This window comes from Megascapheus bottae, chromosome 21, assembly GCF_031878675.1.
Source record: "Megascapheus bottae isolate mThoBot1 chromosome 21, mThoBot2.hap1, whole genome shotgun sequence".
In the NCBI taxonomy this organism is placed as follows: domain Eukaryota; kingdom Metazoa; phylum Chordata; class Mammalia; order Rodentia; family Geomyidae; genus Megascapheus; species Megascapheus bottae.
This window is the reverse complement of record NC_143529.1, coordinates 31,286,261-31,312,152: the sequence shown is the minus strand read 5'-3', so window position 1 is coordinate 31,312,152 and position 25,892 is coordinate 31,286,261. Positions and strand designations below refer to the sequence as shown.

The window sequence follows — 25,892 nt, the reverse complement described above, 5'->3', positions numbered from 1 at the left end:
TTGAGCCATGCCTCTAGTCCTCAGCTGAGTGTTTTGCTGGTTAATTGGATAGAGATGAAGTCTCATGGACTTTTCTGCCCTGGCTGTTTTCAGAGTGCAATCTTCCAGGTCTCAGCTTCCTGAGTAGCAAGGATTACAGAAGTGAGCCACCAATACCTAGTTTGCACTCGTTTTCTGAGAGATTAAAAGTTTTACATTATTGCTCTACAATGAAAATCATAATTATATGTTTATTGTAAAAAGCAATGTCTTGGGGGGCACAGTATAAACAGAGTAACCTCTAAATTGGAAGTTGGACCTATGATTCCCAGGAAATGCAACAGAAAGAAGTTGGCCCCAAATACAAAATATACAAAGCATAAAAAGCATGGTTAGCCTATGCAAATGCTTTCAAGCCACTGACTCTAAAACCTGAAATACCAGCTCAACTGAAAGAAGCATCACTGACCTTCCTAGTGGTGTGTCAATGCTTGTTCTTTTACTCATTTTAATAAGTGAACACACGTCTACAATAGCTATGAAAATACTGCTACCCTGTAGTTCAGTTTATTTACACAACAACTCCCCTACAGATCTGAACTGTGCTTTGGAGGTGTACATAACAACACGGACACTGCTTTTCCAGCTGCAAGAAAGAAAGAATAAAAATCAGTATTGCAACAATTCATTTCACAAGAAAACTATGAGCAAAGTTAAGCATTGACTTAAAATTGTTTTTAGACTTGAACGTGGCTTGAGGTGAGAAACCAATTTTCAAACCTCTTAAACAGTCTCATTCCATAGTAGATCAAGTCATAAAGAAGGTTTTAAGCATAGGCAATGTACGAATGTGAAGTCAAAAACAGAAAAAGAATTAGCATCATTTCATTTCATTTTAAAACTAAATATAGAGAAACCAAGAAAATACAAAGGGTAAAAGTAAGTGTACTTATAATAGCCTAATATTTTAATGTGTAAATATTGGCTCCTTAAGAGGAAATAAAATTCAAAAGCCAAATTACACTGTTTACAGTGAAAGACAGAAATGAAGGACAATAACAATTTTAAGGCAATAAAAATGTCTGAATCTAGCTGAGATATTTCTTAAACGTCACATGAGAGGCATATTCTAGAATAGATGGTAATCTCTAGTCCGAGATACTGAGAAGAACTGTGGGGACTGTTCAGTGTGCTGAGCCTGCTTTGATCACGCCTGCTAACTCCTTTTATTCTTTACTAAAATGTCTGAATCTGCAGGATTTGGCATGCAGATAGTTTAAAGACTAAGAAAACAGAGCCAGAAGAGAAAATTTTACTTACAAATGTGAACCAACTACTTCTTGCTACTTGGCACTATCTGCTTGTGTGCTTCATATTAAATCCTTTAACTTGCTTCAATGTGCATGCGCTGGATTTAGAGCCACTTTTGTCTCTGGGAGAGAAAAACGAGGGCTAATTCAGAAACCAGATGATATCCCACATTAGGGATTCAGCTGGAAAATTCTCCACATAACTTAAGTCACAAAGAGAAACAACTTTACATACTAAGAAACAAATAAAAGAATAAGCAAAGAAAGAAGTAAGCTCTTTTAATCCCACAGACATGCCTCTGTAATTATTCTTTAGGGAGGGAAGATTAAAAGCCAACTCATTTTCTAATTTGTATTTAGAAAACACACAATATGTAACATACAAATATATTAAAAGAAATCTATGTAAATTTTCACTTAAAATCTTTAAAGAAATTGACAACAATAAGCCCTAGGTAAGAATGTAAAGACTATATGGCTTACAGGCATGGTGGCTCACGCCTGTAATTTTAGCACTCAGAAGTCAGGGTCAGCAGTAGCATGAGCCAGTCTGGGTTACATCTTGAAAATACTGTGTTCCACCCAATCTTATCTTCAACAGGCCAGGCCCACAGGCAACCCTCTATCATCAAGTGTTGTGCATCACTCTAGAGGAGATACTCTGAAAACTGTTTTGTGTATCTGAAGTGCTAAAAAGCTATATTCGGAAACAGCATTAAAAAGATGTATCCCATAAAAAATATAGCCTTGGATCATGACAAAATGAAATTTCATAGTAATGAAGAAGAGAGCCAAGCTGGTAGAACTACATTATCTCCTTGAAATATGTTTATCTCCATATGAATTCCCTTCACTGAATTTCAAGGGTTTTTGTTGGTGGTGTTTGTTTTGATTGCCAAAGTACATCTCTGTCTGGCCCCTTCCAGCCTTAGCATTCCACCAGAATATCTCGAAGCTCTCAACATTTCATTGTATAGAAATGTTTATTTCTACAAGAATCTCTGAGCTTGTAAGGGAACCTGGACTTAGAACAAGTTGAGAAAAGTCAAATTCTTCTATAGGTGAACTACTTCAATTTAAAAAGCGAAGTTGAGGGAGAAGGCATGGGAACATGAATATACATGTATAGAGATACCACAGTGAAATCCCCCATATTGACTCGAAAATAGAACAAAATTACGATAAAACCTAAACACAACTTTTTACAAAAGCAACTAAGATTAACTCTACTGTCTCCGCTGTTAGGTTTTCTGCTTAAGCAAAGCAGAATAGAATCTTTGTCTCTTTCATTCCACTATGACACTTTGGGTAATATCTTTTCACAAACTCTCTTGGGACTAAGATATTAACTCTAGAAGTTTTGTCACATAGAATCCATTAGGGCAACTGGTACATAATTCTCTACTGTTCAACAAACAAGACAAATTCACAGATAATTTCAAATCTCCACATTCCAGGCTCCCTGGTTGCCACCCACGCATAGTATGTATCAACTTGCAGGGGTTTCTCTCAGACCCACATATTTACTTTTAGCTACACTTAGTTTTTTTCTTTGACTTTACTTTTTTTTTTTTTTCCTTTTGCCAGTACTGGGCTTGAGTTCAGGGCCTGAGCACTGTCCTTCGGTTATCTCAAGGTAAGAGCTCTACCACTTGAACCACAGCACCACTTCTGGCTTTCTTCTATGTATGTGGCACTGAGGAATTAAACCTGCGCCTTCGAGCATGCTTGGCAAGCACTCTGTCTTTAGGCCAAATTCCCGGCCGGACTTTACATTTTTAAACAAGTGTATTTTAAAAAGAAAGTTTATACATCAAGCCATAAACTTGATGTATATAAATATATGCAATTCAAATGCAAATATTCCAAAAATCCTTTATCCACATAGCATCCTATAACCACATAATACCACAGTGAGTCAAGTCGCATAAGTACTTGTCCAAAGTGAATCAATGTGGGCATGACCTACATTACAACCCAGGAAACAACTTGGGTCAAACTGATAGTATTGGAAGCAAAGACTTTTATAATTCTCTTTCAAAAAAAAAAAAAAAAAACAAGAAGAAAGGAACCTAATTCTTTGACACTTATTGTGTGGACCCAATTCAGTGCTCTTATCTAGTTCGCACTCCGTTTTAGTTCCCTTTCCAAACAGCATTTAAGAGAATGAGTGTTAACAGGTGGAAGAGAACCAAAGTTATTTTTACTTTTCAAAAAAAAATAAAACTGGGAAATGACTATTAACCACAGAAAATATTCAACCAGACAAGGGTGGAGGACAACGGCTAAGCTTTGCAATCCTGGAATGAGGCAGCTCTGACAGACACACACACAGTTTCCTGTGGCAAGATTAGCAGGAGCTTCATTCCACAGCTCATCCTGAGGAGCCACGCTCTAAGCAACTCTTCCAGAAGCCCTTGGAAACAAAACAAGCAAAGTACATTTTTTTTTTTTAACTAATCTAACGGGGTGACCACCGAGTACAGTTCAACAAATGGTCCTCATGGAGGCCTGTAGGGTTGATGGGGGAGGGGGAGAAACCATTCTCCACCACTCACACGGCCTTTCCGTGGAAGACCCCGCCTAACACGCCGGGGGTGGGGTGGGGTGGGGGCTCCGGCAGAAGCTTTCCCCATCTTCTGCGATCCCAGGGCAACCCCCCCACGTCGGGCAGGGTGCAGAACAGCCGGGGGGGGCGGGGGGGAGCTCCGACCTGGCCAGGCTGGTCCTGCCATGGCAGGTCGCAGGCTCCTCCACGGCGGGGGAGCCCCAGCTCCCCGGATGCTGGAAGGCAGCATCTGTGCCCGGGGCCACCCCGCCACTCCCCCCCCCCGCCCCCCGCGGATGCCACGACCCGGACCTCCAGCGCCGCCCAACAACAGAGGGCGGGCGGGGAGGCCCCGCAGGTTCAAGGTCACGCGGAACAGGCGCCAGGCCGCGGCGGGGAGGGGCGCCGGGGAGGCCGTCCTCGGAGCACCAACCTCCACGTTGTGGACCTCCGGCCACACACTCAGACCTCTCGACGCCAAGCCCCACGGAGGCGGGGAGGCGGAGGCGGGCCTCGAACCCTCGGACAGCGACGTGTTCCCCCCCCCCCGCTCTCCACGGAAACCGGGTCCGGAGGAGGAGAGGCCCGGGGCGGGAGGCGAACTCGGGGGCAGCCCGGCCGGAGCGCCGGCGGCGCGGACGGACCGGCCATCGCGGGGCCTTCCGTGGGCCGGGAGGCCACGGCCCGGGCGAGGCCCCCGCAGTCCGGCCCGGGCGGCGGCCCCCGGCCGGCCGGCGTCAGCACTCACCCCTGGCCCGCTGGAGAGTCCCCGGAGAGGGCCGCCGCCCGCCGCCTCCCGGGGCGCCCGGTGAGCGCTCTCAGAGGCCGTTGGCCGAGCTCATTGAGGAGCCGGGGCGAAGCACCCGCGAAGCGGCCGCGGCGGGCCGGACAGACGCGAGGACGGCCAGAACTGGCCCCTTACGGGAGCCGTAGCGGAAGCAGGTTCGCGGTCATGTGACGCTAGGAAGGGCGGAAGTTCGGCCCACCCGCCCGAGCCGCGGCCCGGCACCAGGGGGAAGACATCTTTGTTGAGGGCAAAGGCCTCCCAAAGCCACTTCACCACCCAGGTCTTTAAATCCGTTCCCGTGCGCGGCAGCGCCGCGGCTCGGGAGGCTGAGATGGGAAGATCAGGGTGCGAAGCCCGCTCATGTCCGGTGAACCGCCAGAACCAAGAGGAAGAGCCGAAGGGCAGCGGCTGGGGCGTGGCGCGCTGGCCTGGGCCCAGCCGGCCCGGGTTCAGGCCCCGCGGCCCCCATGAACCAGCAATCCAGCCAGGCGGGATGTCCTCACCTGCAGGTGCCTCGCGCTTTGCAGGGCCAGTTTTAAAGTGACTTTTTCAGGGCAACCTGCGGCAACGATCAGCCTTTTAAACTAAAAGGAGGAGGAGGAGGCGGCATCCTTTTCACTGAAAGAGATCCCAATTTTGATTAAAGAGGATGTTCTTTCTTGTTTTTTGGGGAGGGGGTGGATGAGAGGGCTAGAGGTCCTGGGATGGAACTCAGGGCCTCCTCACCCTCTTGCTTAGCTGTTTGTGTTCTTCTTTCTTTTGTTTTGGGCCAGCTCTGGGGCTTGAACTCAAGGCTTGGGCCCTGTCCCTGAGCTTCGTTTGTTCAAGACTTACCCTTGAACCACAGCACCAGCGATTAAGAGTCTCGTGAACTTTTCTGCCCAGTCTGGCATTGAACCCTGGTTCTCATTTCTCAGCCTCCTGAGAAGCTGGCAGTGCAGGTGAGCCACTGACCCCGAGGCTAAAGAAAAAATTTAAGATCTCAACTCTGGAAATAAGGACATTCATTTAGGGCCCTGGGTAGTGAGCAACCTTATTTCGTTTCCTGATAGTTCTACATCTAGCCACCTAACTTCTAACCCTGTCCATGCTGCAAACTTTGGGCCCAGAACTGAAAAATCATACCATGTTATAAGGACAGATAGACGCCAAATGAAGAAATAATGTGTCTACTACTTTGGTTTTCACAAATAACCGATAAACCCTGATACAGCACCTACAGACTCGGCCAAGGACTTGAACAACCACATGTATTCTGTGTTAAACATGTACAGACTTTTTTTCTTCCCTAATCATTAGGATATAAACAACAGCTTACCTTGTATTAGATTGTTATAAGTAATCTAGAGATGGTTTGAAGTATATGTGAGGGTATATGGATTATGTGCTTATTAACCTGTTTTATAAAGTATCTTGAGGATATATTGATAGTGATGTATGCTGAGTTCTCAGGGAAGGCCCTCACCTCTTTGGCTGTTCTGATGTTCTGAGGGAAGACAACACATTCCTAAGGTACTCTAGAATTCAAGGATGTCCCAGAGATGTGACTTTTCTTCAGACTAATATGGGAAACCCTGCGTATTGCTTTCTTGTATCCCTTCTCAATATGGGTATAGAGAAGGTAACATTTCCCTTCTTCCTTTTAAGGGTCTCAGCTAGGCCTAATAATTAAATTGACATAAAATAGAAGAAAACAGGATGAAAGCCAAATTTATATAGAAATTTCTATTTCTACATTGGAGCCTTTGCCAGAAAAAGTAAGACAAAAAAAACAGGGTCCAATATATGCATATATAAATATTTATAAATATAAATATATAACCAGGTAATGTATAGTATATAATATATGTATATACACATATGTCATATATATATACACACACATATACATATACACACAGCTGGCCAGAGTAGTAAATTATAAACATGTGAGAGTTTAGGCTAGACCAGTGCAGAAATAACTAGGAAGATACAGATCTAACAAAGTGAATTTGTTTAGATTTCTCTTATCTCAGTTTCCTGACTCGCGATAAGAATGTCTTCGTCCTAGTAAAGGAAATGATTTTTCACTTTAAAATGTTATCTCCTGGGGCCAGGAGTTTGGCCTAGTGGTAGAGTGCTTGCCTAGCATGCACAAAGACCCAGGTTCAATTCCTCGGTACCACATATATAAAAAAAAGTTGGAAATGGTGCTGCGGCTCAAGTGGTAGGGCTCTATCCTTGAGAAAGGACAGTGCTCAGGCCTGGAGTTCAAGGCCCAGGGCTGGCAAAGAAAAAAAAAGTTATCTCCTACTTTCATGAAGAGTTAAGTAGGCCAGAGTGCCTGCTTACATGTAGAGGGATTTTTTTGGTTGTTCATTTGTTTTGTTTGGGTGAGGGAAGTGTAGGATTTGAACTTGGATCCGTATACTTGCTAACCAATACCTCCACATCACCACATATCTCCTATTCCTTAAAATGCTTTTTACTCAGAATAATCTTTATGTTAACATGGCATATTTAGAGGTAGAATATTTTGCTACCTTACAATGGCAAATCCTCTTTCTCTACAAATACATTAAATCATAATAGTGATTTCAAGTCAGTGTCTCCTGGGGAAAGTTGAGATTACGCTGGGTAAACATTATATCATGATCAGAACCTTTAAGAATTAGGATCCTTATATCCTTTTTAGCCCTCGCATTTAATTGTAGTTAATTTTATTTCTGCTCGTGTTCTGTGCTCCCTGCATAGGAGAAAAAGAATGTTTTATAATGACTTTCAAATGAAGATTGGGATCCATTTATCAAACTGTGTGGCAGGCTTGCCTTGAGTTTGTAGAGACCATAGGTTAAAAAAAAAAGTAAGCATCATATCTATTCCAAGTTTTTCGCTCATAGATTCATCATCACTAGTAGTTCCAACCACAACCCATAGCACAAGAGCACACTGCCCAAGGACCATCCCTGCGCAGACTCCACACAGGTCCAGGGTCATCTGTACTTAGCTTCACCTTCTGTCCATCATTACACCTCTCCCCTCAGTCCTGAAGTAGCTGCTAGAAGGGGTGCCTGTTTGTATACCTTCTAAACAAATGTGGCTTTGAGCCAAGTATGTCTACAGAAGGTAGGCATACTTCAAGGTACCAAACTTAGCACACACATAGGTGTCTAGAGGCTACCCGGATCCCATGAATCCTTGGGAAGCACAGGCCCAAAGCCCTCCAGATGCTATGGTGGGAAAAGCCTGATTATTCACTTACCCTACATGTACCCAATGTCTTCTCCCTTTAACCATAATTATTGTTAATTTTCTGTCATCTATTATATTACTTATATTAGCCTATTAAATGAGCTACTGTTGTACAGAGTGTCCGGTGACCTAATCAGGTTTGGTAGTAGGATCTCCAAGTAAGAAAGGGTAGCTCATGTTCTCTCTTCTTTCGTGTGATACAGATTTCCATTGGCCTTTCTCTTCCTGCACTAGTGTAGACATTTCTGTTCATGAGTTTCACAACCCCAGTGTTAGTACATTTTAGCCCATTCATGTTTCATCCTCAGGTATGAATTGGAGCTAGTTCTACTTCAATGTGTCATACCAGTTTTCATCCCAATAGTTACAAACTCAAAATTTTTCCCCAAACCTTCTCAATTCAGATACTTTCCCTGGAACTGATTTTATTTAGTCACTTGCAAGATTATATTAATAGTCATCCAGGTTTAAATTACTAATGATAATTTGGCGTGAAGAGAAGTAAAGATTGAAATGTAGCAATTTTGATATTCTTCATGATTTCTGTATTACCTATTACTTTTAGAGTAACTATTTATTAGCTTTATAACGCAAAATATATTTACTTCCATTTTGAAAAAAAGCAAAGACAGGTACAATTTTTTCAGCTTTATTCTAACAATACAATAAAATAAAATTTAACTATAATTTTAGAAAAATTAGTATATTACAGTATATTGTAAGTTTGTCAGAACATAGCAATATAAAATATTCAATATATCTTAAATACATATCATTTGGTTAGAGAAAATATTAAATTAAGTTTAGTAGCCATAAGTAAAATTTGATATAAAAAATCTTTGTAAGTGAACAGTACAATTCAGATTTAAACATTATGTTAAAACTTTCATAAATAAATTAAAAAGGGTTGTCTTGCAAAAACAAACTCTTGAGAAACTGTGTTAGCACACTATGAATTCCAAAGTTGAAGCCCCAAAGTTAAAAGAATCAAGTTATTGATGTTTAGTCTACAAAATGTGACTTCATAAGCTACTGGGTGATATGAGCATGAACTGCAGTAGTTCATGCTCATTTGCATAAGCAAGCTTTCACAGCTCTTCATATGGCTTCATGGGCATGTAAGGTTCTAGCATTGTTTGGCTTCCTCAGAAGTAAATACTGATGAGGGTGAGAGAAGATAGCAGCCTGGGGCCGAATGAAGGCCAGTCATGTGGCATTAGCACCAGTAGGAGTATAAAATAAGTTACCTTAAAATCACTTATGAATTTAGATTTTAAATGATGGAACAACTGTGGTCAAGTTTGTTGGGTGATTATCTAGCATCTAAGAACAAAATCTTAATAAAATGTTATATGTCTTAGGACACAAAAATGTCTTGCTAGCAACCATGTGAGCAGTGAAGGTAGACCATGTCTGTGCTCCTGAGTCACATTTTCACTTACAAACAGTTGAGAGATGAGCAGTAGCCTGAATTAAAACATTAGCACCACCAGCTCCAGCAGGGTAGATTAAGAAACATCTTCAAAGCTGTGCTTTTGGATGCCTAGACAGTAAGACTCATCAGATAGAACTACCATCATGTGTAAGTGAACTTAAATGTTTGATAGATTAAAAAAATAATATTGGTCAGGCCTTAATTTCTGTGGTACAGAGGTGAAGTTAAAGATTCTGGACTTTCCCTTGGCATAGATGCCATTTTCTAAACTTCTCTTTCTTTTTTTTTTTTTTCAGATCCGCTGAATAGTGATGATGAAGTAGAGGAAAGGTGATAAAAGGAGATAAAGAGGGAAAACAACTCATATAAATGTGAATTTTTTGGGGGGCTTGATTGATTGGTTTTGGTACAGGAAGTCAACCCCAGGGTCTTCCACGTGCTAATGGCATATTCTCTCACTAAGCTACACCCTTAGTCCTGAATACAGGCAAGCCGATGCTGTTTCTGGGATATAAGCTTTGAAACACTTGGCCCCCTCTCCAATTTAACACAGTGCCTGGGACATAGCTTGTTTGTTAAGTAGGTAGATGTTGGTAAATTTGGGAATGTAAAAGGTCTTAAAAGCTTAAGTTTTAAGAGAGACAGCTGCAATTTGTCCATGAAGGCTTGTACATAATGGTCACTTTCAACATATTTAGTTTGTAAAAATATATATAATATGATTTTCTCTTTTTTGTTTGAACAAAAGAGTATTAGAAAAAAAAACCCAAGGAATAAGTCTATGAAAACAGGCAATGAAATATTTGGAGCAAAGAGAAAATCTTCTGAGTCTGATAAGCCAACAAAAGCTTTCCACTCACTCATGGATTACTGAATTGCTACCACCCAGTTAGAGCAGGCATGCAACATCATTTATAGGAACAAGGATAAAGTACACATCTCATAAGTATCATCCTTGTCATATGAATGAGTATCACTGGAAAGGTGAAGATATAGCCATTTTGATGCCTGCACACTGTATTCAGTGAACAAGCAGAAGTCTTCGAAGGAATATGAAACCATATTAAACAATGCTAAACCATATGAAACCATAAAAGCAGTTTAAACCAAACCATATTTATCCAAAGCTATTATGGTTCCAACTAGGGAATGCCCTGTGGGCCTTATTTCTGGGTGTTTGAATGACCTCTCAGAAATCCATGAGACATGTTCAGTTCTGTTTCCGCAGGCCTCAGGCAACTCATGCCCATTCTGTCATGATGTCCCGGTATTCCACAAGCTCCTACTTCTTCCACCTGAAGTTTACAGTCTTAGGAAAGAAGCACTAGGGCAACCAAAGGCCAATTCAGCCTCCCTATGTCTAACAGACCAGAAGGTAACGTGTTAGAATTCAGCAGAAAAAAGCACCTCTAAACTCATAGCACCAAACTTCATACAGTCACTTCTTTGTGCTTCCATACAGTGGAATGTGATTGCAGTTAAGATTTGTGAAAAGTTGTTACCTTGCCACAACATATTGAGAGACCTAGGATACAGAATTGTTGTGAAAGCAATGTTTTCTTGTGTGGAAAACACTTTGAAACTTGGTACTATACTAAGCTTTCATAGAACATTGCATGAAGGAAAAAAAATCCCTAAAAGATGCACTCTCTGAGTGATAACTTTGTTACTGAAGAGAAGGAAAGAGCTTCTCTATTTTCTTCATCTTTTCTTCAATGTCTTTTCTTCATGCAAACCTGACAGCGGCTTATTATTTTTTCTAATTCCCCAGCTTTTACAGTTGATGGAGTAGGTTTTCTGAAATAAAAATAAACAAGCAAATAAAAACTCTTTATAGTTTTTAAAAAAGGGAGTTCTTTCTGGGTTGCAGTGTATATGTTGTTTGGAATTGAACTTGGGGCCTTGTACTTGCATGAGCAAGTGCTGTACCACTTGAGCTACTCTGCCAATGCTTTTTCTTTGGTTAGTGTTTGATATAAGGTTTCATTTTATGCTCAGACCAGCCTGGACCACAGTTGTATCTATGCTACTCTCCACATTAATGACAAATACGTACTATGTTTCTCCTATAGTTAAGATGAGAGACATACACCGGAGATCTAAATATTCCCTGACATAAAATCACATGAACTACGCTTTGCCTGGTGGTCTCATATTTTAGTCTCTGGATCTCTGGCTTCAAACTAAGTAGAATGACAAGCTTGAGTCACTATGGTTGGTTAAGTTTGAGTTTTATTGTTAATCTTATATTGTTCTTAATTATATTACAGAAACATATGAAAGAAGTGAAATTCATAAAACATGAATATATCAGTATTTTTCAGAAGGCCTTAAGAAAAACAGGTAGGCAAACCCACAGAAGATATTTATTGAGTTAGTTTATTAGTTAATGAGTTATTTAGTTTGAATTCAGGACCTCAAGTTTTCTCTCAGCTCTTTTGCTGGTGCCTAGCCTTCTACCCCTCGGTAGTACCTATGTCTTTTACGATAGAGAAGCTTTTTAACTTGATGCAATGCCATTTGTCAATCTCACTCCTATTTGCTGAGCCCCTAGAATTCTCAAGGAATTCTTAAGGAAATTCTTAAGGAAGTTCCTGCTTATGCAGATACATTCTCATTCTAGTAGTACTAGTCTTTGATCCAGTTTGAATTGATATTAGTACAGGGTGAATATGGATATTTAGTTTTCCTAACATTTATTGAACAGGGTGTCTTTTTGCCTTTGTCAAAAAATAGCTGTAATTTTATGTAGGTTTATTTCTGGGTCTGGTCTGTTTTCCTGTTTTTCAGGTCTGTGTTTGTGCTAATGACAAGCAGTTTTTATTACTGTCAGTAGTAAAATTGAAGTCTTGAATTGTCATGAATTCTTGAAGTTGAATACGTCTATCACAGGTCGGTCAGATTGCACTATTTAGGGCTTTTTGTGATTCTCTATGAATGTTTGGAATGTTTGTCTCCATCTCTGAAAAATTACATTAGTATTTTGATGGGTATTATGTTGAATTTATAGATTGCTTTTGGCAGTATCGGTACTTTTATACTATTGATTCTGCCAGTCTGAAAATAAGAGATCTTTCCACCTCCTGATATATTCTTTAATTTATTTCCTCAATTTATTCTCATTGGTAGAGTTCCTTCCCCTCTTTGGTTAGTTTTAGTTGTGTGTATGTGGATGTAGCGGTGTTGGGGTTGAACTAGGTGCTGTCTCTGAACATTATTTGTTCAAATCTAATACTCTTGAGCCACAATTTCACTTCTGGATTTGTATGTGTGTGTGTGTGTGTGTGTGTGTGTGTGTGTGTGTGTGTGTGTGTATGTGTTGTAATTAATTGTAGGTTAGAGTCTCATGGGCTTGACTGCCTGTCTGGCTTTGAAATACAATCCTCAAATCTCAGCCTTCCGAATAGATAAGATTATAGGAGTGAGGCAGTGGTACCCAGCAGGGATTTGTTTTGTAAAGGCTATTACAAATGGAGTTATTCTCTTTATTTCCCTCTATCTTCTTGTTGGTAAGGTTACTGATTTTTGAGGGTTGGTTGTATATCCTGCTCATTGCTGAAGACATTTATCAATTCTAGGAGTTGCAGATAGAGTCTTTAGGATTGTATAGATGTTGGATCATGTCTTCTTCAAAAAAGGGAGAATTGGGGGCCAGGAGTTTGGCCTAGTGGTAGAGTGCTTGCCTAGCATGCATGAAGACCCAGGTTCGATTCCTTGGTACCACATACACAGGAAAAAGCAAGAAGTGGTACTGTAGCTCAAGTGGTAGAGCTTGAGCCTTGAGAAAGCCCAAGGACAGTGCTCAGGCCCTGAGTTCATGCACCAGGACTGGCAAATTAAAAAAAAAAAAAAGGGAGAGTTGTGGCTGAGAGTTTGGCCTAGTGGTAGAGTGCTTGCCTAGCATGCACAAAGACCTGGGTTCAATTCCTCGGTACCACATACATAGAAAAAGCCAGACGTGGTGCCGTGGCTCAAGTGGTAGAGCTCTACCCTTGAGAAGGTCCAAGGACAGTGCTCAAGCCCTGAGTTCAAGCCCCGGACTGGCAAAAAAAAAGGGGGGAGAATTGCCTTCTTCCTCCCCTGTTTTGTTCCTTCTTATGTCTTTCTCCTGCCTATTGGAATTCCCGTACTATCTTGAATAAGAATGGGAAGAAAGGACATTATTTCTTTTCATATATAACCATTACGTAAATTCAGTGATGGTAAATGTCATAAGTCTCCCCTTTACTGGTACAGGAATACAAACCGTGGCCACTTCTTGACTTACTTGGAAGCTGAAAGAACCACTCTAAGCAGGACATCACTCTAAGCAGGATATTATTGGCATAGGGGTGGGAACTCAGTGTTAGTACACTGACGCCAAACTAACCCAAGCGACTTTTGAGTAGTTCAGCAGTTGAGTCATCAGTTTACGCTGTACATTGACTAGTTACCTGAACATTCTTTCTGGGTTTAATGAAGCCAGCCAGAAACTGTAGGAGTTGGAGTAGTAGTTGCATGTTCCTCTCCCATGGCATTCTATAAATGGACTGGCTCGGAATTCCTCCAAGCAGGATCCTGGAGACGCTAGTGCTTGCCCGGCACCCTCAGAGCCTGCACTCGTGAACTGTCACGACAAAATGATCACAATCAAAATGCTGTCCTTTGGTGTTCAGTGATCAACAACCTACCTGTCTTTTGGTGGAGGGTTATATAACTCAATAGACAAAGAAAATAAAATTCCTACAAAGTACCAACTAAGCCTCTTATACTTCTTTTTAGTCACATTTGTGAATATTCCAAACATCTTCCCAGGATGAAATATAGTTATCAATAAGAAAGCCAGGACACTTCTCCTCCCAGGTTCGGCTCTTTCTTGTCCTTCAGGCTTCCACTTACATATAAACTGCGAAAGGCTTTCCTTGACCACATCCTGTCCCAGCCTCTGACCATACTTTACTTCCCATCCTACAGTGTGTCTATCAGCAATTGATCTCTCATTACTACTATTGATATTTTGTCCTTTTGCCTGTTGTCTGTCTCCATCAGTGATGTATAAGTTAAGTTCTATGAGAGAAGAGACTGGGCTTCCTGGTACCTGGTATCATTAGTACCCAGAACAAGATAGGTATTCAGTAAATTAAATGAATGATTGAATGAATGGGTAGCGCAGAGTAAAGAAGAGAGCATATGGTTTTAGAAACTATTCTGTCCAGAATACAAGTAATCACATGAAGTCTATAGATTTCATTTATCTTTCATGCCTCAGATATTGTTCTTTTTTTTTTTTTTTGCCAGTCCTGGGCTTTGAGCTCAGGGCCTGAGCACTGTCCTTGGACTTTCTCAAAGCTAAAGCTCTACCACTTGAGCCTCAGCACCACTTCTGGCTTTTTCTAAGTATGTGGTACCAAGGAATCGAACCCAGGTCTTCGTGCATGCTAGGCAAGCACTCTACCACTAGGCTAAACTCCCGGCCCCTTGGATATTGTTCTTAAAGAGCTGTTTCTCTTCATTCCTCTGTTCATGAGAGCATCCAAAGGGTACAGTAGGAGGCACAAAAACTGGAGTATATTTCTCTCCTAGCTTTGCTTAGCCTTGTCACTTGATAGTTGTGATTGTAGGTGATGACACATGACCTCTGGGGGTCCCATAAGGCTCAAAGAAGATGTGAATAAAGGGACAAAGGACAAAGAATGAACCAACATAACAGCAAAATTCACAAGACAATATGTTGTAAATGAACTTTACTACTTGGGAGGGGGTGGGGATGGGAAAGTGGGACAAAAACAGGAAGGGGTAACAATGTTTAAGAAGGGCTATACTCACTACCTTATGAATGTAACTGTAACCTCTCTACACATCACCCTGACAATAAAACAAAATTGAAAAAAAGAAACTGCTACAAAGTGAACGCTCCATTTCCAGGAGACAGCAGCTCCTAATCACCTAAATATCACCATTTTAGACTCTATAGGAGCTCTCCATCTGAAAAGTCTATTTTTTTGCTAAATATTCCATTGTCTCATAAAGCAACACAAAACTGTAAGCCAGGCATCAGTAGCTCTGTTCACAATACTATCTACTCAGGAGGCTGATATCTAAGAACTGCAATTCAAAGTCAGCCCAGTCAAGAAATTCCATGTGACTTTTTATGTCCAATAAACTACCAAAAAAAAAGCCAGAAGTAGAGCTGCGTCTCAAGTAGTAGAGAGCTAGAGTTGAGCAAAAGAAGCTCAGGCATGGCACAAACAATAACAACAACAAAATTCCACAACCATAACAACAAAATTAAAAACAATTCAGATTGTGAAGTATCAATGGAATATTGATTATATTGTCAAGCACAGTCAAATTTGAAGGCCACATTTTTCCCAGCACAATATAAAATTAAAAAAAAATTGGCCCCAGTCTTAGAACTTGAAGTCAGGACCTCGGTGCTATTCCTGAGCTTCTATGCTCAAAGAAGCACTCTATCACATGAGCCACAGATCCACTTTTGGCTTTTTGTGGATTTTAAGTGGAGATGAGAGTCTCATGACTTTCTTGCCCCACCTGGTTTTGAACCACAGTCCACAGATCTCAGCCTCTTGAGTAGCTAGAGTTGCAGGCAAAGATTTTACAGGTAATCATTGCTGTAAATATTCTGTTACATTTCTCCTTACCATGATGAAAGAAAATCCTTTCCAGAGAGAAATCCAGCCACGAGGGCATGGCGGAATGGCAGTGGTTTGACTGTGAACAGCTATGGCCGTTGCAGGACCTTCACAGACAGTGCATCTGTAACATGAAATGAACAATATGGCAGCACCGCCACGTTGGTTGGCAGTCCATTTCTCACAAGTGACATGCTTCACTCGGTCTCATTACAGAACTGTGATTGTATCTTTACCTGCTAATATAAGGCTCCAGGGCCCTGCCAGTGATTGGAGCCATATCCATTGGCATCAGAGCAGGTGTTGACAGCCAATACGAATAATCGTTTCGAGATGCAAAGTTGCATACATCATTAATGTTACAAAATAAGAACGGCATTGGGGTAAATCTCTGCAGGCAGCTGCCAAGAGTTCCTAATAAAACAGAAGACTTGGGATCACTTGTTAAAATTATTTTGAATATCATTATTAGAGAGAGGCTAATTAACACATAACTTGGAGTCACCTCAGATGAAGATAATGCTAAAGAGTTGTTTGGAGAATAGGGAAATGTTCTAGTAATGACAGAAATCTAAGTCCAGTGGACAAACAAATCTTTCTCTCACCCTTAATATTTCCTATGTTCTTTCCTAAGTAGTCTAGAATTGGGCTGATGGAGTTCAGTTACAACAATGTCTTTGTTTTAAGTATTCCTAGTTACTGAGAATTGTTAATAAACTGCTAAAGCACAAGAAAATATGACAATCTGATTTATAAGCAGAGAGGTGGTATAAGTAAAAAGTGTGTAAGCAACAATTTTTATTTACTCCTCCTCCTCCTCCTCTTCCATTCCCTCCTCTTCCTCCTTCTCCTCCCCCTTGATCTTCCTCTTCCTCTTCTTCTTCTCCTTCTTCCTCTTCCTCTTCTATATTGAGCAAGATGTGGTATGGTTCATCCAGCACTTATATACCGGAATGAAATATACCAGACTTTTATTTATTTATTTTTTTTGCCAGTCCTGGGCTTGAGCTCAGGGCCTGAGCACTGTCCTTGGACTTTCTCAAGGCTAGAGCTCTACCACTTGAGCCTCAGCACCACTTCCGGCTTTTTTCTATATGTGGTACCGAGGAATTGAACCCGGGTCTTCATGCATGCTAGGCAAGCACTTTAACCACTAGGCCAAACTCCCAGCCCTATACCAGACTTTTATATACCAGAATGAAAATAAAAACCTAGACCAACTGTTCTCTTGAAAATGTGCTGGAAGTTCATGCTATAACATATTCACAATCCGCACATAGAACCAAATGACTGGACCCAAGATAGGCACATTACCAAGGTCTTGTCCATGGGCTCGTTCATTTCCTTGTACAAAGAGAAGGGAAAACCCACTGTAGAGTGGCTGTGTTCCTTCTGGACACGAAGGAGGCACTGTTGTCTGACTGTGTCGAGTGAAGACAAAGCCTCTCATTGTTGTCACAGTAGCAGGTGGTCCCTTGTCTCCAGGTTTTCCCTTCAGACCTGGCAATCCATCTAATCCAGGTGGACCTTTAAGAAACACATTGCAAATGTCACAACAGGAACAGAATCTTGACTTGTTTTCCAAAGTGCTAATTTGAATGCTTTTTAATATCTTAGTAAAGCTCCATTTCTAGAAAGGAATCCTACAGAAGAGCTGCCAGTGAAATAGCCAAACAATACTATTGAATGGTAACTAGATTTTTTTTTTTTTACTATCTTGGGCTTGAGCTCAGGGCCTGAGCACTATCCTTGGACTTTCTCAAGGTTAGAGCTCTACCACTTGAGCCTCAGCACCACTTCCAGCTCTTTTCTATGTATATGGTGCCAAGGAATGGAACCCGGGTCTTCATGCATGCTAGGCAAGCACTCTATCACTAGGCCAAACTCCTGGCCTGGAAACTAGTTTATCACAAGGGATCTCTTATTAAGATATCTTATCATGAGTTTTTTTTTTCCCGAGGCCGGGGGGTCTTTAAGTTTCGCTATGCTGACCAGCACAGTGGTCTGTGTTTGGTAGATGTCATGTACAACTTTCATAAAAAAGAGAACAGATGGCTGAACCATATAGGGGGAAAATAAATCAAATAAAATGTCTATACTTTGATGATTTGTTTAAGTTGATGATAAAAAATTATTAATGTTTGTTATAAATTCAGTGTACCACCTCTATAGTCAGTTATTAGTGAACAACTTCTATTAAACAATGAAACTAGTATAACATCCAGTAGTGCTTTATTAGCTCTTTTGGTCTTCTGCCTAAAATGTACTTTAGATTAAAAAGTTATCTGCCCACAATGGAAAGAATAAATAGTGTTTCCCAATAGTTTTTGACTTTTTACCTCACTATAAATGAGCAGTTAGCTTCTGGCCTTTGGTCCAATCTGAACAGAAAGACCTAGACGGTTCTTGTAATCAATCACACAAAGAAGACTTCTCTGTGTATTGAAATAGCACTCTGAAGTGAATCCACAGAGACAAGATGGTTATTTGTTTACCTTGTTTTCCTTTAGAGCCTTTGTTGCCTTTTTCTCCAACTGGTCCTGGAATTCCTGGTTTCCCATCTTGGCCAGGTATACCTTTTGGTCCACATGGTCCTAGACAAAAATCAATGTCAGATTGTCTTTCCAAACATTAGGATGGAAGTCAAAGAGGTCAACCTTAGCCTCCATCCTGAACTGTTCCTAGATTCAGCCATCAAAGCCTAATATTCCTCAGTCCTGAGGAAAGTAGGATGGTTGACTAGTCAACTTATTATGAATCTTTCCCCCCAAAGACATGAAATGATAAACCATGAGATTATAAAAAAATAGTTTAAGATTGTGCTGCCATTTTGAGATGTCTCATTTTAGAATTCACTATGCCCAGGTTTTGATCAAACTAATAAGTAATATCTATTTCCCATGTGATTCACATAGACTTGCAGTATAATAGTTTTATTTAAAATCTATTATGTCCATTATAATATGGTTAGCCTATATATTGGGGATAGATTCTACCACATAGTAGTGCATTTTTAAAATTAAAGACTTTTCCCTAACATTTCATTGTAAGGTATTAGAACAGTTATCTTTTTATGAAAATATTGTTGGCAAAGTTTTATTTTGCCATATGAATTTTTTAAGAGTCCAGACTCACAGAACTCCAATATATTTGGGCAATCATTGAGCAAATGAGTTCCAGGACTGACAGTTTCAGAAACCATAGACCTAACATCTTTACCTTCATAAAGCACGAAACATAACACCATAAAGATTAGCCTGCTTCAGCTACTTCCTAGACACCCAAGTCATCCCTTTAGACTCATACCTGGTTTTCCTGGTGGGCCCTCCAGCCCGGCTTCTCCTTGCATTCCTGGTGGCCCAGGTATACCAGGAGGCCCTGGGCTTCCAGGAAGGGAGATGATCTTAACTGTCCCAGGGTCTCCACGTACACCTATAAGCATCATAAAAAGATGGCTTCATGGGTGAGTTGCCCTCTCTTCACAGAGAGCAATAATAGGGAAAAATCATTACCAGGTGGTCCTTTCAGCCCAACTTGTCCTGGAGGCCCCATTGATCCTGGAAATCCCATATCACCCTTCTCACCTTAAAAATAATAAAAATAAGAAAGGAAGGGAAATGCAGTTCTTCTTAGTCCAACCCCCCAAACGTGGGTTTCCTGTGTTTTCAGGCTGATGATCAGCTTTAAGGATAAATACTAGAAGTTGTGACAGGAGTTCATGTCACCATGTGACAAAGGCCACAACTTAATCATGTTCACATGGGTTTGGGGCATTTTATTTATATATAGTCAGGTGTAACTAGTCTATGTAAATATACCTGAGGAATAGGCCTTAGGAATTTATATGGTGCCACATGCCTGTAGTTTCAGCAGTTGACAAAGGCGTGCGTGTCATGTGTTTGAGGTCAACATGGGCTCATGTACACATATATGCAATATACACTGATACTTCCTGTTTGTTTATTGTGCTTCATTGTCATGTGTCTACTTCTTCAGTTTATTACCCTCATCTTACCTATGCAATTAGTTCTTTCAGGACCTCTCATAACCACAGTATTAGTAGTAAAAATTATAATAAGGTAACTACAGTATTGAAGCTGACTGACAAATGCAGTAGAAGTTGATATAATCACTTGATATGAAAAGTGGAGGAAGAGTGTCAATACTTACATATATGTGTACATGTATATATATGTGTATATGTATACATGCATATGTATACATATGTATACATATTCAGTATTGTTACTACTGATGTAATTCTTTATCTCTCATCCTAAAGCATAGATACCACTCTCAAAAATGTTACTTTCAACTGTTTCTGTGTCTAATTTTTCTGCAGTTTCCATTCTTTTCTGTTTTTTTGCCAGTTGTGGGGTTTGAACTCAGGGCCTGAGCACTGTCCTTGGGCTTTCTCAAGGCTAGAGCTCTACCACTTGAGCCACAGCACTACTTCCAGCTTTTTTCTATGTATGTGGTACTGAGGAATCAAACCCCAGTCTTCGTGCATGCTAGACAAGCGCTCTACCACTAGGCCAAATTCCTCGCCCCTGCAGTTTCCATTCTTAAGTTGTTTTTGATGTTCAAAGTAGGGGTATAGTACTTTGAGGTCCTATTTGTACTGACCTACATTGTCTGTGGGTGACCACAGGAATCTGGAAAAATCATTTGTGTGCTCTAAAATATGAGTTACAGCAAGTATATTTCTATATGAGGTGCAGAACATTAAAACAGTACCTCTCCTGCCTGGAAACCCATGGAATCCAGGATCGCCTCTGGGCCCAGAAAGCCCCGGGTCACCTGGGGCTCCCTGTATTGCAGAGAAAGAGAACAGAACAACAGACAAAATTTAAGCATCACAATATGCATGGAGTTTCTTTGGAAGTAATAAGGATGAAAATAAGGTGAAGTTGACAAACATTGTTTTTATCTTTAAATCCAGTGTCGTACCTGCCTGTAGCTTCTCTGCTACCTGGATTTCTTCTTAGGACTTATTAAATAATAATAATAATAATAATAATAATAATAGGAAATAACTGCTCTGAATTCCAATGGGAAGCATACCTTCCTATATTAGTAAATGTTGTTGTTTAATATTGTGAACAAGTAGATATTCTGTATACTAAATGGAACCAGCTAATATTTGAGGAGCTTTCAGGAAGACTATATGTCAGACTAAAATTATTATTTGTGTTTGAAATACAACAAAACAACAAATCCATTGTTGAATCATAGAATGCAAATATTGTTTTGTTAAGCAGGCAGAATAATGTTATTTCTGATGAGAATGGTGGAACTCAGATGTTCCATCCACAGGGATGGAAGTAGAAAGGTTTGTAACATGGATGATCTGAGTGGGTATGGAGTAGTCTCCTCTTGTGAGTCCCACACTAATGGTTCTTAGAGCCATGAGATACCTAAGGGAGGCCATATAAAGAAGAGGGAACAACCGCTCTGGAAAGAGCTACTTGTGGTATTTACTTCCACATTGTTTATATAGCATTGCTATTACTAAGAACAATGAACTAAAGTTTCTGAAAACAAAACCACCAAGACTATCAAAACCTGCCTCGGAGCCACCTATCTCTAAAGGATGAACACCAGTGCTATTGCTTCTGTGTTGAGAGGTTAATACAGGAGAAAGGAGAAAGTGAACTCTATGAACGTGGACTCAGTGGCTCCTAATATCCACCTGACTCTGTTCAGCCAAAGGTAACCAAATAGGGTCTTGTGCCAGGCTCAGCCGTTGGGTGGACAAAGAGTTGTTCTGTGCAATAGGAACACTATTAAAGGCCAGTTAAGATATCCATCAAGAAGAATTATCTTTCAGTTGTAAATACGTAAGCTTAGCACCGAAGGACTGCAGTGATCCTGTTTATAAACTAGTCTTTCCACCTCCCAGTGTCCCTGGAAGAAACTGTAGATGTGATCATAGGATCAATGCTGGCACCTTTCAAAATATCATGGAGATAGACAGATCCATCATGTTTGGATTTATACTAGGTGAATGGAAGGGAGTGAAATTAGATTCCCAACAACAGTTGAGAACAAACTGATTGCCACAGTCAGATGTGTCTGGAGGTACAGCGTAGACACTCAATAATGATTGTGCAAATGAACTGTTCAACTTTTGTCCCCAAGAGTTAGACTGAAACCGAGGGATCATAGACTCGCAATTGAAAAGTCATACACTGGGAGCAGGGGAACAAGATGCCACCTCCTAAAGAAAGGGTAAAGTTGTGTACTTAAATCACAAATGAACAAATAGCAACACAACTCTAGATAAGAACTAGCAGAACAATAGTAGCAATTCATGAAGAACACACACACACACACACACACACACACACAGACACTACAGTATAAGCTCATTTGAAACTAGGGCTAGAGGAAAGTGGGTAAAAAGACAGTCAAATGGCCTGACAAGATTTTCAGATTAGATTCTTAAAATGCTAAGTTCATCACAGGAAAACTCTATATTCCTAGCCACTCATTCAGATACTGCATTCTTACTTCTGGAATGCCTTACTCCCAGGGGCTTTGTTTATAAAGGAAATATTGGCAAACTATTCAGAGCAGAGGAAGGTTGATGAACAATTGAACTGGATTTGCAAGAACCAGGCATTTATCCATACAGAAAATAGGAAGAGATGTCAGCTATTTATAAATATCAAAAGGTATGTGGTAGGGAAAGAAAACAGACATTTACAAGACAGCACAGATAACTTTAAAAGCACATTAACAGATGGCGAAAACAACATCATTTTCATGAGCCCAGGCTTGCCTGAGTTACACAGTGGAATCTTCTCTAAAAACAAAACATAAGCAATCAGCTAAACAAACAATGTGCGCCCCCACCCCCATCATTTTAGGCAAGTCTAAACACCTAAGCTGAGTTTTTTGTTGTTTATTTTTGTCCCCCAGCCCCGGGGAATTGTTCAGAATTTTAATAAGCAAGAGTCAGGAAGGTTCTAGTAGTGAGACCCACACAGAAAAAAACGAGGCCTTGCAGAGCGCAATATTTACATCTCTTCAGATTCTTTGGGTTTTTCTCTGTCTATGTGTCTGCATGTGCAGACATATAGAGAAATGGGTCACATATGGCCATCTTTTGCTGCTTTTGGTGCCACAATGTGCCCTATACTGTATAGTATGCTTCAACTCTGCATTGCTGGTGATTCTAATACTGAAAATAACAATATAATCACAATATACCAATACATCAATATTGTATTAATAATACACTTACCGAATGACCTGGTGGCCCCATGTCTCCTATAGTTCCAGGTAGACCTATTGGGCCAGGCTGACCCATAAATCCTTTGTCACCTTTCATGCCCTTGACATGACTTCCAGGAAGTCCTGGGGGACCTCGCTCACCTGCATTCACGAAAAGTCTGTCAGTGTTACATAGGGATGTTAGAAGATTCCATGAGGCAGTATTTCAAATGAAGTGTAAGCCCTACACCTTATCATTGGTGGGGACATCCTGTCCTTTGCTGTATGTGTGGGGCTGTGGTGAAGAGAGATCACACCACAAGGTGCATGAACTCCCAAGAGCTGTGTTAGGGAAGGTCTGTGTTTGTTGTATAGTAGAAGCTCAGTAAATATGGGTCTCTCTCTCTCTCTCTCTCTCTCTCTCTCTCTCTCTCTCTCTCTCTCTCTCTCTCTCTCTCTCTCTCTCTCTGGATCATTAATTATATCTACTAATCTTTCCAATGGACCCCCTCTGCCTTAACAACTTAACAATCACAGTCTAATTGCAACTCTAAGTGAAAAGAGTGGGAGTAGGGGAAATAGAGAAAACCAGAGCCAAAAAAACAAAACTAAAGGAAACCAAAAGAAACAAGCCAGAGGTGACATCAAACATCAAACCTGACTTTCATTCTCTTGTTTAACAAAGCAAATTCCCCTACCTCGATTTCCTCTTAAGCCTGGTGGCCCTTGACTTCCTTTTTGGCCAGGGATAATTGCCCCAGGCAGTCCTGGTGGCCCTGGGAGTCCAAGGATGCCAGGGGGCCCTTGTGGTCCAGTATCTCCCATGGTCCCCTTCCTGCCTGCGAGGCCCGGCCAGCCAGGGGCCCCTTTGTTTCCTTTGGCACCTGGAAAGATGAAGGCCCGGTAAGTTTCCTCCATGTTCCTATAGTTGGAATGAGTTTCCTATTTTCATGAATAACACAGGCATTTTGCCTGGAAATATTAATATATGGATTGCTCTATTATATTTTCTTTGTCATATTGAAAGAGGCTAGAAGACAAGACAAGTCTACAACTCTTCCTCTGACAAGCCATTGGTTTTGTCAGATACTACACAATGTAAATTTCCTGTAGTTTTATTTTAAATATGAAATGTACCAGCTCCTACCCCATTTCTTTAGATCATCTAAGTTAATACCTGCTTCAAAAGAAAATAGTGCATCAGTCACAATGATTACTACTTGATGGACTTTATTTATAATGATATTATTCAGTTGCTGATAATAGAGTAGAACAGTAAAAACTGAAACATCACAGTACTGAAGTGTTTAGACCAAGACAAAGGAGTAACAAGGTAAGAAATCTTAGTCTGGTTTCTGGTTGATTCTTCCCTCATAGCTGGAATACACAGGCTGAATAAACAAAGCAAAAAGTTTGAGTTTACCAAAGAATCTCCAAAACATCACAGCTTAATACAAATTGTTAATATCTTTTTCTGTTGTTCTTCTTGTTCCTTTGGCAGTACTGGGGTTTGAACTCAGGGCTTTGTGGTAATAAGGCCAGTAACTCTGCCACTTGAGCCATGCCTCTTAACCCAAGTTATAGTCTGCCTCTCAGAAAACATTTGTGGATGAAGATTATTGATGAATTAAACACAGTCTCTGCCTCTTATCTCTCACCTCTATTTTCCTTGAGATAGTAAATGACATGAAAATAGGAAGCAAAATGCAAAGAAGTGGGTGAAAGTGAGAACAAGGCTAGTGGTTCAGAGGAAACTGTTAGCGTGTGGCAAAACCTGACAGTGGTAATGAAAGCAAAATGGATGAATGATAAAACCTAACTGAAGGTCTACTCACATCCTTTGACCTTTCAATGCCTGCAATTAATGATTTTTAAATAGACAATGTTTAGAGGATGTTTTACTCACTTCAGGCTTCATAATGCTAACTTAGCATGGCAATACCCCAAAATATCTACATGCCTTGGATTGTATATTCTGTGCTTATTACAAGAATATATATATATATGTATTGTTTTCTGAAGCTTGATTTCTCTTCAATGAGCTCTTTAGTTATCTAAGAAAGGTTGAGGCATGTGACTGTTTACTTACTTGACTCGGCTACTTTTTTGGAAACATTTTTTGTCCTAAGATATGATCCATCATTTTGGATCAGATTTTGTTTTCAAGGCAATTAAATGCAAATCCAGTGTTTTCATTCCAAAGAGTAAATTTTGAGCTTGCTTTAAGAATATGAACATCTCCTTTTGCCCATGATTCTAAAAGTAGACAATGGGACAATAAAAGGCTTTGAGTTCACTGAAAAGAAGGAGCTGGAAGATAGGAGAATATGAAGCTCAACTAGTAGGAAAATCAACTAAAAACTAGAGGTGTGTGTATGTGTGTGTGAGTGTGTGTGTGTGTGTGTGTGTGTGTGTGTGTGTGTGTGTAAAACCAATGGGAAAGGAGAGGAAGAAAGGAGAGGGTGATTGATAGGATTAATGTAATCAAGGTATGGAAACATCACAATAAATCCTCTATCCAATTTTTAAAATAATGTAAAACATCATTAGGAAAGAAAGTGAAAAGAGAAGTATTTGTCTGCGTCCATACTTTAACTGGTGCTAGTTTTATGACATCATTAACTAGAGGCCTTCCTTGAGTCTAGGAATCGTTGCCAGTGCATGGAACCCATGACTGTGAAGAGTCTTGAAAAGAGGGAAACAATCTCACATTTTTCTTCTTAGGTAAAGAGACAAAGAGGTTAAAACAGCT

At 40.5% G+C, this 25,892-nt stretch overlaps 2 protein-coding genes and 1 long non-coding RNA gene across 14 annotated transcripts in view; 1 reads left to right on the top strand and 2 right to left on the bottom strand.

The window, feature by feature from the left end:
- Mff (mitochondrial fission factor) overlaps positions 1 to 4,699 on the bottom strand; it is a 30,576-nt gene extending 25,877 nt beyond the window's left edge. For 3 of the 12 annotated variants that reach the window (XM_090354932.1, XM_090354936.1, XM_090354931.1), the window contains exons 1-3: positions 4,586 to 4,681; positions 1,300 to 1,411; positions 449 to 625 (exon numbers count right to left, since the gene is read on the bottom strand). In XM_090354932.1, coding sequence (XP_090211058.1) covers positions 449 to 486 — 38 coding nt within the window. In that variant the 5' untranslated portion in view covers positions 487 to 625; positions 1,300 to 1,411; positions 4,586 to 4,681. Of the gene's footprint in view, positions 1 to 448; positions 626 to 1,299; positions 1,412 to 4,585 lie in introns of all 12 variants that reach the window. The other 9 variants (XM_090354926.1, XM_090354927.1, XM_090354928.1 and 6 more) reach the window with 9 other exon arrangements.
- A 53-nt stretch (positions 4,700 to 4,752) lies between these two features.
- Positions 4,753 to 10,367, top strand: LOC150048872 (uncharacterized). The gene is made up of 3 exons (XR_016539159.1): positions 4,753 to 5,133; positions 5,398 to 5,565; positions 9,587 to 10,367. It is a non-coding gene; the product is annotated as an uncharacterized LOC150048872 (long non-coding RNA).
- A 3-nt stretch (positions 10,368 to 10,370) lies between these two features.
- Positions 10,371 to 25,892, bottom strand: part of Col4a3 (collagen type IV alpha 3 chain) — a 130,456-nt gene continuing 114,934 nt past the window's right edge. The window contains exons 42-52 of the mRNA XM_090354941.1: positions 23,839 to 24,024; positions 23,172 to 23,302; positions 20,660 to 20,732; positions 19,435 to 19,506; positions 19,229 to 19,354; positions 18,418 to 18,516; positions 17,237 to 17,449; positions 16,159 to 16,336; positions 15,932 to 16,046; positions 13,724 to 13,896; positions 10,371 to 11,087 (exon numbers count right to left, since the gene is read on the bottom strand). Of these exons, the coding sequence (XP_090211067.1) occupies positions 11,003 to 11,087; positions 13,724 to 13,896; positions 15,932 to 16,046; positions 16,159 to 16,336; positions 17,237 to 17,449; positions 18,418 to 18,516; positions 19,229 to 19,354; positions 19,435 to 19,506; positions 20,660 to 20,732; positions 23,172 to 23,302; positions 23,839 to 24,024 (1,451 nt within the window). The 3' untranslated portion in view covers positions 10,371 to 11,002. The remainder of the gene's footprint in view (positions 11,088 to 13,723; positions 13,897 to 15,931; positions 16,047 to 16,158; positions 16,337 to 17,236; positions 17,450 to 18,417; positions 18,517 to 19,228; positions 19,355 to 19,434; positions 19,507 to 20,659; positions 20,733 to 23,171; positions 23,303 to 23,838; positions 24,025 to 25,892) is intronic.